General features: G+C 37.5%; 1 protein-coding gene across 1 annotated transcript; it reads right to left on the bottom strand.

The window, feature by feature from the left end:
* Positions 1-2,680: 2,680 nt before the first annotated feature.
* On the bottom strand, positions 2,681-6,117 carry LOC122400142 (protein maelstrom 1). Its single transcript, XM_043401423.1, has 9 exons — positions 5,864-6,117; positions 5,248-5,449; positions 4,555-4,938; positions 3,905-4,068; positions 3,583-3,813; positions 3,333-3,429; positions 3,147-3,245; positions 3,005-3,061; positions 2,681-2,899 (listed from the first exon to the last, which is right to left on the bottom strand). The coding sequence occupies exons 1-9, from the start codon at positions 6,002-6,004 to the stop codon at positions 2,883-2,885; spliced, it is 1,392 nt and encodes a 463-aa protein (XP_043257358.1). The 5' UTR covers positions 6,005-6,117; the 3' UTR covers positions 2,681-2,882.
* Positions 6,118-12,344: the final 6,227 nt, after the last annotated feature.

Here is a 12,344-nt window from a genome sequence, read left to right as displayed (position 1 = left end):
GGACGGAAAAATTATAAGAAGAGCCATAAAATAGGGGCTTTCAGCAAGGAACATTACAGAAATCTTCCTAGAATGTCGCAAAGTAGTAGTTACATTTGCAATATTGCCTTGAAAATATTTTAAAACCAAGTAATGATGCTCTCAAAGTATATATCAATAACGTATTATAAGCGTTAAATTGATTTTATTTTAAAGTGGGAGCGCTTTAGAATCCACAGGTGTCTTAAAAAAATTCGGATAACTTTTATAATTTTTCATTTGATATCACAGTATTTGCAATATTTAGATATCACTTATTTATTAACGTGTGAATTTTGAGAGCATTCAGTTTACCAAGGCTTTCTCCAAATAATTTTTTCAATTTAATATATATGTATAAAGTAAAAAAAAAAAGTGGGGGCGCTTTAGAATCCACAGGTGTCTTAAAAAAATTCGAATAGCTTCTGTAATTTTTTGTTTGATGTCACATTATTTGCAATATTTAATCACTTGTTTATTAACGTGTGAATTTTGAGAGCATTCAGTTTACCAAGGCTTTCTTCAAATAATTTTTTCAATTTAATATATCTATAAAGTAAAAAAAAAGTTTATTTTGAATCAGTAAAGGTGAGTGGTTGCATAAATTTCAAACTTACCAATGCTGATGCTGGACCGTTTGCCAAAGATGCTGCCATTAAATGGCGGCTTCTTGTAGGCTGCGTCCACGGCAACCGCGAGGACGAAGAGGGCAGCGACGATAGCAAGGACGAATCGTGTCGACATCATCTCGATGGTTCTGTTTTGTTGGCTATTTAAAACGAAAGAATAGTTTTCCAGCGAATCAGAATAATTCGATATAAATTGGAATCTTTATGCCTGAGCCTCGATATGAAAAACATTTTCTTCTATAGAAACTTACAGTTTACTTACAAAGTTAAGAGACGCTGAGACTTGTACGACAGTTAGCGAAGGAATGTTGCAAATAAGGCAAAAGCTTCGAGCTTTTATACTCGAGGAAAGAGCTTATGACAAATGTCGCCATCACGTCCAGACGACCTACATTATTTGCAAGAGCACTCATCAAGGAACTCGACTAAAGGAGTATCGATCCCTCGAAATATTCAAATTCGTCTTACAGCAACCATTAAGAACACGAATACCGGAAAAATAATACGAGGCATTCTTCGCAAAGTTGAAAAATTAGACACTTGAGAAAAAAATCGCAATCTTTTTTTCAATTGAGGCAAGTGTGAAGTACTCGAGAGAGGCAGTACAGAGTTTCTCTATGTACAGAATAATGAATCTTTTTTTAATAACTTGGTAAGACTGATGGTACCTGAAACGGTGAGATGTCTTCTCCAAAGGAAGGATGGTACTGATCTGCTGTTTTAGCAAGACGGCTCACCTTTTATAAGACGCCGACTGCATGCCGTTATAGGCGATGTGACATTGTTATAGAATAACGTTACAAGCAATCACGAACGTAACACAATTACGAACGCTACTGATTGTCTTTTATCCCAGGAGAAATATGATCCTATTTACGACGAAGAATATACCAGACAAAACGAAATAGTAAATGTTACATTGGATCACACACAGTTGTAACAGTAGAGTGGAAAACGACTTTTTAAAACGTTATTTGGCTGATTAATTTACCCCGTACCCGTACGCCTGATATAAAGTATCGTCGAAGAGATTTCATTTGCTTCAAATAAATGCAAACCATTTCAGTTTCTCACGAATTTGAACAGTTTTGTGAGAAACAAGCTTGTTCAAATACGTGTCTCTTTCGAAAATGTATTTCAAGATAGATTCAATTCTGGAATGACCTTCTGCTAGTTTGTTTCATGATCAACCGATGGTATGAAAGTTCTCTAATGGTGTACATTTATGTACAGTTGATAAACTGTGAGAAGTCTGTCTAGTTATATTTTTATAAAATTATGTTGAAAGATCTCATCATTGTATTCCTCCTAATGATACATTGGTCATAAAAAATGTACCAAACCAACCTTCCAGCCTCAATTGCTCACAGCATTCTTCTAAATACAACTTTGGTCGTTGCATCCTTCTTCCATTACAACTGACAATTGTCTTCCTTTCATTAATAAATGGATAGAATACATATAAGTCCAACGCCTATCATTACACGATTCGTTGAATAAGAATGATTTTTAATCAAACTTCATAGCACTTTGCCACAAAAGTGCTACTTTAGTATCCATAGATTAATGGATCCTTCATACAATAAGACTTTATTGATCCTCCTCACTAGATATCTTATGCTCATATTCTATTATCGTCGAATCAATAAATCACTAATAATTTCAACAATGCAATCAATATAATACATGTACAGAAAAATTTGTACGTTTACTGACTTTACAAACTCTAGTGATAGAATTGAACATAATTTAAAAAAAAATTATAGAGGGTATCACATAACTTCTTTTTTACATGATTGATATTTCTTCAATTCGTTTAACACAAACTCCCGTAAAAGATATAAATAGATCTAGTTTATACTTCATCTGTAACACTACTTAATATTCATCACACATAGTGCCAAATTTCATATGCATGTTTGAAGGAATCACTCGGAAAAAATGTTGAAACGACTTTAAATTCGGGCATGTTTGGGAGATAAAAATTAAAAGTATCATGGGTATTGATAAAACTGTGTTTTATTTAGTTTATTGATAACAGATATGTAATAATGTTATATGACATTTATCTTCTTAATGTATTTATCAGCTAGATAATATGACGCACAATAACAATACTAGTAATGTTTTCTTACGTGATTTCTTAACAAAATTAAATTACATACAAAAATAAAATATTGATAATCATAGATCTCGTCAAAATTATTGTTGTAGATATCATGTACTTTTTACACCTTAACATTTTCCACGGCCTGCGCAAAATATAAAATTTATTAACATAAAAAAAATTACATTTTAAATAATAACTAATACAATAGTAAAATAGCATTATACGATCGATAAAATTGACATATTACCTTTTCCCAACAGATGTTTATGATTTATCTTACATTTTTGTTCGATCGTTGCTCCTCCTGTATGATGAATAAATAAATTAGTATGTTTTGAACACAATAGAAATACAATTCCCAAAATATCTGTAATCTGTAAATAACTCACCAAGTGGTGGGAAATCGTCTAAATCTACACTAGAATCTGTATCGGCATATTTACACGTTGTGTTAGGAAGTCGCAATGGTCGTGGAGGTAACTCAGTATCTAAAAATTGAGCGAATACACATGTAATTCATAATCGAATCTACGAGCATAGTATTATTACATACAAATTGTACTTGTGATTTTTACCGTGATTAATTAATTGTAATGGTTTGCATTCATTACGTCGTTGTTGTTCTTCTTTATAAGTACGTTCGGATACTTTTGTTCTGTAGTTCGCGCTTACCTATGTATTTGCAATCGTTGACAATAAAAATTTAATTCGTGATAAACGCTATACATGCTACTTAAAATAAATAACAAGTCTGATATTTAGGAAAGAATCATAAAACAATTTTCTATATGAATCATATTATAGTTTGCTATATTAAGTACTTACTCCGGTCATAGAAACACCTACGACGTCACTGTTGATAGATAGGTTTTTCATTTGAAAATCGATACTGGTTGAATTAGTAGAATTATAGTCTGGTTTCTTCTTAGGGCAATGAACACCCTCAATCAGTGGTATATTTAAATATTGACAGCAATGATCGCATATTGTGAAGCACCATCTTTTTATAAAAGACATACTGCAATATTGTGATGCATCTTCTATATTATTATGAAACTATGCAGGGAAAAAGAATTAATTTACGTATCATTTTTTTTTTTTGCTTTTCGGTTATTTTTTTAACGGCTATTAATATTTCTGTTCTTACGGGGCATCCAAGGCCATAAGTAAAAAGAAAGAAATCTGTTCGAAATTCATGTTCTGCAACTACGAGAGGAACACTTCTATCGTTCACGTTTTGTGCAACAGCATTTCGCAATGCGCCGAACAGTGCTTCTAGCGAATATATTACAAAGTCATCCATGCTCGTGTCTAAAATACAATTTTACGGTAGAAATATTTTAGACATTAATTATACAAGCGGGAAGAGGGTGATTCTACATGAAAAAACAAATCGAAAATAAAGAATAAAATTTGTTCATTTGAGGTTTCGTTGTCAAGAAAATCGAAGATAATAACATACTAAGACAACAAATAAAATTGTGATCCATGCTCAGGTCATCTCAACATGAGTGTACAGAAATCTATTAATCAACGAAACCTCAAATGACAAAATTTTATTCTTTATTTTCGATTTGTTTTTTTCATGTAGAATCGCCACTCCCCGGTTGTACCACGGACGCTGGAACGCCTTGTATTATCAGACTATTATTCGGTATTTCAGTTTCTATAAGGGTTACAACAATATAACCAATATTTACCGGTATAATAAGTCCCTGCATATTATGTTCAATCATAAGATAAGTAAATCGTCATATTAAAAAATAAACGTTTTGGTTTACTAGTGCCTGTACTTACTAGTAGCTTCAGTCATTCTATTTAGTAATGATTCTACAGCAGGAGCTAAATCCTTCATAGTAAACAGAGGAGGAAATTTATTTCCAGTCATATTGGATTCTAGAACTCTAACCAGTTTGTCATACATATATGCAAAATCACTCTGCCCATCTGGCATATTTATATTTATTTTATGTGTCTCTGCACTAGTTTCCATTGCATCTCTTTTCCATCCTAATGGAATTTGCACACTAATGATTTCATGATATATGTCTTCAATACCGTTCTTTAGACTGAATGACCCCACTGCAAATTCAGCAGGACAGAAGTCGTACTTGTTAATTCCTATGTCTCTTTTGTAAAACCAATTCACGTGTATAAATAAGAACTTCAGCTTATCCAAGTCTGTAACAAATAATATTGCTTGTCATGTACTTGGAACTAATGATCATCCAAACAAATAAACAGTATGAAAATGTAGGTGAAAGATTTCTAGACTAAATTTGCCCAATAATTAACAAAATGTTGATAAACTAAAATGATTTAACTACATTTGTATGTTCTTTTACAAGAATTTGTGCGTTCCAGATACAATATTTTACCATTGAGACAGAGGCATTAACCCCAACCTGGCTATTAGCACTTATAATTAGTTAATTAGTTGACTATGTGAACATGGATTCATTTTACATATAAATATAAGGCATTACTTACTTTTATGCTGAGTACCAATAGAAATTAAAGAATCAATGTATTGAAACATATGTTGCTGGAACTCTTGTTCCTTTTTTTCAGCCAGCATGACCTCATCTATGCTTTGTCCAATTGTGTTTTTCTTAGACATTGATACTTGGCTTTGAATTTTGCTGTCTTTTGCTTTTGCATTGTAGTATCCTTTGGCTTGAGACGATATATTCTGCAATTAATTGTAAAATTTGTTTAAGATTAGATGAGACTTTTTCTGTTGCCATGTCTATGCTTCCATCAATTTCTCAACTGTAGAATGATGTTACAAAATTCTTTTATTTTACGGTATCACTGTGTGCTTCTTTATTCAAGATTATTATCATTCATTATATGAACATTATATACATATGCACTAACGTAGCCTTCATTTTTAGACGAGAATCAAGTATCATATTTTCAAAATACCGAAGTGTCCTCTAAATAATTGCGGTCATTAGTAATTGACACAAGTATGATTCAAATTCAAATAAAAACAGTACTTCGAAGGGAATATACCATTACGCTATTATTTCAGTAGTATTCAAATCATAGAGAACATTTTAAGTGATAAAATTAAATAATTTAAATTCAAGAGATATCCAACCTGCCATTCTTCGCTACATTGAGGGTCCCTAGAAACATCTTTTAGACCATTTGGAAATACCCTTCCAGCCTTTTCTTGGTCTTTTTTCCAGTCGAGCATAAAGAAATAGAACGCGTTATTTCCTTTGTTCTTTTTAAACATTCTCCTTGCCAACAACTTTCTCTAATAATGTCAAATACGTAATAATACTGCAGAATGCCACTATGTTACCAACAACGTCCCAACTGTCGTAAGTCCACAACTCCTCAGTCACAGTTCTCTCCTCAGAAGTTTACGGACTTCCCCCATTCTATTTTTATCGTCCAATAAGAACCAGTGACACGTGACTACCACGCGTGGGCAGGCGACGCGATTCCGATTGTGGTCCTCCTTCTACTATTTTTCATTTGTTTGATTAAACGGCATGAGGGGCCCCTCTCGTGAACAAGTAAACGGACAAATACTAACTGTAAGCTAACGCCTCTAGCGGACAAATCATCAGATCAAAGCACACAGTTTTTAATCATTCGTGGTACTTTAATCGTTAATTGTAGCCACTTTGAGTCGAGAGAACCTTCCTCCATTTATGGAGGGAGATTTGAATATCACTTCAGACGTGTTTTCGTACTTCGGTTTATTCGAACGTGTTACGCTTAATTAAACAGAAACATAGATCGCACCAACACGAGGGGACATTTGTCCTTTAATCTTGTGTTCGATTCAAGTCTGTATGTCGGTCAGAATTTAATCTCGATCGTGCTACATGACTCGCGTCGTCGCGGGCAATATTTCCACACGCGTGCGCGTCGGGTTGCCTTCTAGTAAGGCGCTTCAATAAGAAGCAAAAATAAGTAATTGTAATTTATTATTACTTCTTATTGTAATATAGATAATTTACTTGAGGAGGATCGGTTGAGAAGAAAATGATCTTGTCTACTTTGGTTTCTTCTTAAAAAGTTCGAAATAAAAATGCATATTTGCTGTTAATGCATACTTCGACGTTATATTTGCTTTATAATATTATCAGAACACTGTAACATAGCAATAATATTCCTGTGAACGATATGGAAATATATTAAATCCCCTTTTTTACCATTTCTTTTGCTTCTTAAATCTATCTTGATCATTATAAAGGAAACTCTTGGCAGGATGTAAAAATCTAGGCCTACGAAGCGATTAAAACGTTTCGATTTCGAGGCGTCCGTTTGCCAGAGACGACAGGAAGATCTGTTCTCGTTTATAGAGCTGTGCGGGCAAATGAAACGGCGTTGTCGGTACTGTTTCTACATCCGACGTTAGCGTGTGAAACAACGAGCAAAGGGACCGATGCAACAAGAGCCTGGGAGTGCCTTTTTAATGTCACGGAAGGAGTTACCTTTAAGTATCGCCGATGTCGAATCACATGAATCGTTAGATTGGGGGAGAGTCCGATAATAGGAGAACGGCCGAAGATGGCCATTGTCTTATTATACCCTTTTTATGCACGCAACTTTTGCGCCGATAGGCGTGCCCCGCAATTTCTGTAGCACTTAATAACGTTACAAACTCGTTCGTTTCGAATCATGGGTAAAAAAATTAATCAAAAACGCGTTCGAACAGACTCTTTCTTTCTTTCTTTCTCTTTTTAATTTATTTTTCCATGGAGAATCGCGTTCTTCCGGTTAAAGGGAAACTGTAAAGGAATCACTGTAGAGGTATCGAATAAGGGTACAACAGGGTGGCCTATAACTTTCATCCCGTGTCGCTGCACAATTTCAGCGCCGCTTTCACATTGGCCACGCACGTGGCTGTCCTTTAAACGACTTACAACAAAGATATAGCGGTGACAAAGTGACGAACAGCACACGGTTGCCACATGGTCGAATCCGCTCATTAAGGGATGACTGTTATTGCAGAGGAACTTTTATTGTTGAAACGCAGACTTTAAAGTCTGACGTACCCGTAAATCGGTTCCTTGCAAAACGAAAGGACCATCTTTATTATTCCTTTCAAGGACCAATTCTTGCCCCAATATTCCGAGGCCGTTTTTTCACTTACAAAACAAGACGCGGAAACGAAAGGATCGCTCGAACATCAAATATCATTAGCCAACGATGAGGGACACTTTAATACACTGATAGACGGTCGAACGAAAGCTCGATACGCGTTCGCTTAGTTATGTTGTCAGCATCAGAACTGAACGCCTTTTGTGAAAGTGGTGTGCATCCTTGACATAGTATCCTAAACGAACAAACCGATAATAATAAAATCCAACCCTTTTGCGGTAGTTTGGGCAAGATCAAGCTCAACTTTAGGTGCGAAAATTAATAGAGTGGCCAGAGTTGGGCAGATTCACGATCAACGAATGGAAATGTTCAAAACTGGTCGACGAGCGAGCCTAAAATTTGTCTGTACCTATGTAGCAAATAAAGTAAACAAGTGTACCGTCATTTGTACCGTCCGAGTAGACACCAAGGAGTTCGTTGCTTCGCGTATCGTTTCCATCGTTTGCACGTGCATTCTTGCTGTAATCTTATTAAAAATACGTTTGCCCCGACAGGTTCGATCGAAAGGGTGAATCCGATCCTGTTCTCTAACCTTCCTCCTCGGTGACCTTACCCAGCCGCTCATCATTCCACAGCACGTTGTGCCCGAGCGATTTGCATAAGACCGGAGTACCGAGCGAGCGCGAGGTCGAATCCTGTACAGCAACATCTACTTCGACAGAGTCTGAGGTCTTGCTTTACGGCCACGATCCGGGTAACACACGTATCGCTGGCTATAGAGCACTGAGTAAATTTTATTCGCATCCTACAAAGATCAAATTAGCCTCGGTTACTCTACACACATACATCCTCCGTCGGCGCGAACCGTTTGCTCGTTAATGCTTCACCGGTCTGCCGGTATTGCCTTTCGAAATGCTGATCCTTAAGCCTTAAAATCCTAGAATGTTCGAAGACGAAAGAGAAGTAACGGCTCGTCTATTTAATAACGATGTTTCGTTGGGATTCGATGTAGAAAGTTTTATACTTGTCAATATTTGCCGATAGTACTAGCTATGAAATATCACTCACTGGATACGGTGTGGAAGCGTTCTGCGCATGAGTACCGATTCTTACCGCATCGGGCATCCTGCTTACGCTGGTTCCGGGATCTAGACAAAACGGACAAAGATTTTAAAAACTCTAAAGATTATATTACTTTTCCAATTCGGGATAGTCCGACCTGATTGGTCCAGTGTAACTCGGTATTTCGCTAATATTTATTTATTATTATTCGAAGGGGAAGATCCGACGAATGTAATAAGCCTGACAAATGTTTCCATATTGAATCCAATATCGAAGAGCACCCTTCTCCTTTCTTTATCGAAAGGTCGGTCTCCTTTCAGCAGTGATATTTTGCTTTCCCGGGATCAACATTCGTACGATTGGAATTCAGCTAAAATCGGTTTTGCATGGAGAGCTATGGTTACCACGCACACACGTACACGTTCAAGTGAAAGCAAGAAAGGGTTGAAAGGTAAAAAGGATGATACGAGTCACGGTTCGCAGTTATCGAAATTCCGTTTCGCAACGGTTGTGTTTGGTATTGTGTTCCTGACGCGGGAGATCGGCCGATTGCAATTTTAACGCGCGGAAGGCAATCAGATTTCAGCGAGACCTTTTCGAGTATCCTGTGAAGGTGCAGAACAAGGCACACACGCCGTGGCATCGTTAGTGCTTGTTATCTTGAGCAATTTGTTCACGAAACAGAAACGGTTTAAGGCACAGCGGAGGATGTCGCAACGCGTTTCGGCGTCTCTTTCTTCATGCAGGGTGTCGCAACGATGATTCTTTGATCTGAAATTAGATTGAAATCGTCGCGAAGGTCAAGTCCGTACATCCTTTCGAAGATTTATGTAGAAATAAATTGTAAATCAATTCAATTCAATCCTTCGTTCGGGAATCGAAAAGAAATAAAATGAGAGAACGAACGTGCTTATTTAGTTAATTCAAGCAATGTTAATTTTGTCAGAAGGGATAGCAGCGTTTCTAGTAAATAGCGATAAGTGTTTTTCTATCTGTATTTTCTCGATTCCATATTTTATGCAGAACCGATTTGCAACCCTCTTATCTCCTCTTTGCTCCGTGAGTTTGAAATTAGCATAGGCCGCGAGTGGAGTAGAATAGAATAGAATTGAATAAACAGATACATATGGTGCAGAGAATATATTCCGTTGCGAGAAAAAGTGTCAAGTTCGTGCGAAATTAGATAGTTTATTAGATACCTTTCGATAAGGGAATACAATGCCTGAATACTGACAGCGAGATACTCGAACAAACCTCGCATAATGGCAGGATGTTTATGCTTCGCGCGAGTCGTAAATTTAAGGGACGCGTACACGATAAAGTTGCCACGCGGATACTTTAACGGAAAACCATTAAAACAGTGTCTCCCAAAGCGGCAACCATCTCGATCAAATACCGATATTGTTATCGTTTTATACATCTTCTTTTCGTGAGACGATCGTCACTTGCCACGACTGGAGATTCACGTATCGACGTACGTTTCTATTCTCCGTCCGTGTATATTCTGCTCAAAATAATTGCATCGTGCTGGTTAATTAAGTGTTGTTGGAACACCGGTTCGTTTTCAAAATTGTAAAGCAGTCTTGTCGAGGCGACCAGATTTTTCAAAGTAAAGATACAAAATATCGAAATCGTAATTTTCAAACTCGATGATTCGATCCAGGACCCGAATAAATTTCTATCGCCAGCCGTGGATGACTGTTTCTTAATTGTGCAACGAGTCCAAGCCAGTTGAGAAACACTGCATTAGAATAATACGCAACAGAAGAAACGAGGATTATCCCGTGATATTAGATCTTCTCAAACGAAACCTCATTAAGACTTCTCGTTCTGATGTTTGAGCTCATTAAACTCGATTCTCGATATGATTGCCGCTGTAAATCATTGTTATTGAAATTTACATACGTAAACGCGCAGGAAGGAAGCGGGGGAACCCGTCATCCGGTTAAAAGACACGCTTAAATGTTCCGTGATGTCACTTTTTCTGATCATCTGGACGAGCAGCTGTTTGTAAATGCCTCTAAAAAAACCTTTCTTCGTAAATTCATTCCGGGTAGTAAAGTCTCTCGCAAATTGGTTCCCACAGAAGTCGTACGCTAAAACTTCCCGACTCTTTTGATACACATCTACCTTCGAACAGGCCCGAATTTGACCTTTGAGTTGACCTTTGCTCGATCAATACCCTTTACCTATGATATTATCACTCATTATCTCCTTTTTCGTCAGCCGCGATTACACGGTTCATAAATGGCGACGCAACAGCGACGAATAATAAATTATTACCCCGCGCAGTTCTGTTTCACGGTTTCAATATTGCAGCGCTTCCCGCTAAACGTTCTCGTGGATGGCGACTACGTTGCGCGACACGCTTTAATCGAATCACCGTGTAATTTTCTGCGTGAAACCGAAGATCAGGAAATTTTCTCCCCGAGGTGAAGGGGTACTTTAATGTGATAATTTAGGCATATTTAATAAACGTGCAATCAACGCGCCGTTCGCATACCAGTGCCCCAAGTCCGCTCTATCAAACGTATCCAAATTATTCTCCTCCATTTATTTATTCATTAACGATCTCAGCCTGAGAACTATCGAACGAATCATTTCTTTCCGTATTACGTAAGTTAATTCTCTGTAACCACTCTCTGTCGCATGAATTTTCGTATTTTTCTTAAAACGAAATTATTCCTTGGTTATTAATATATTCATGAATTAATTAATATTCGAGCAAAACGATAAGCGGTTGAGTCTGAGGTGCCGTTCGACGTTCCCATAAGAAACCGTCGTGCGTAAATTGTGTAAAATTTTCTCAGTGAGTTTTAAAAGAATTGTTTTGATTGGGTTCGCGATCGGACGGGTTACGCAATAACGTTTTTATCTTCGAAAGACGTCTTTTTTGCTTACAAACAACGGCACGTAGTAAGGCGCACGCATCGCCGTTCGCAACGCGTTGCTTAATTTGTATTAACATACAATCTAATAATATCCGCGGCTATTCCGGCTCTCGAAAGCCACTATTTCATCCACTCTGTAAATACACTCGCGAATAGAGCGCCGGGACGCTGTTTATGCGCGACCATACCCGCCGTAATTCTTAATTAACATTATCATACGGCACGTGGGAGAAGTTGCACCACCTACATATCTCCGCCGTCGCGTCCGCCATTGCGCCGATATAGTCGCGGGGATCCCGACTCCGCGGCGTAAGACTGGTTTGATGGGCTCTCGTTGATTTGCAACGTAATCGAGTCCGATCGAGGCGCGAGCCCCCCGGCAATTACATCGAACAAGATGTACGCCTTTGGATCGATGACTTTTAGCGGTGTTCTGCGTCGCTCGAGAAATATGTGTGCACTCCGACTGCCGGCGAACGCTGCTAGGTATCGTAAAAATCACGCCTACGCGCTAAGGGAAGCTCATACTTGATTTACAGTCACGGTTCTCAGCCCCGGTCTCTC

This window comes from Colletes gigas, unplaced genomic scaffold (genome assembly GCF_013123115.1).
Source record: "Colletes gigas isolate AHSC1104 unplaced genomic scaffold, ASM1312311v1 Colletes_gigas_Sc00016, whole genome shotgun sequence".
Lineage (NCBI taxonomy): Eukaryota > Metazoa > Arthropoda > Insecta > Hymenoptera > Colletidae > Colletes > Colletes gigas.
Note: the sequence above shows the minus strand (reverse complement) of the source record. Positions and strands in the feature narration are given on the sequence as shown.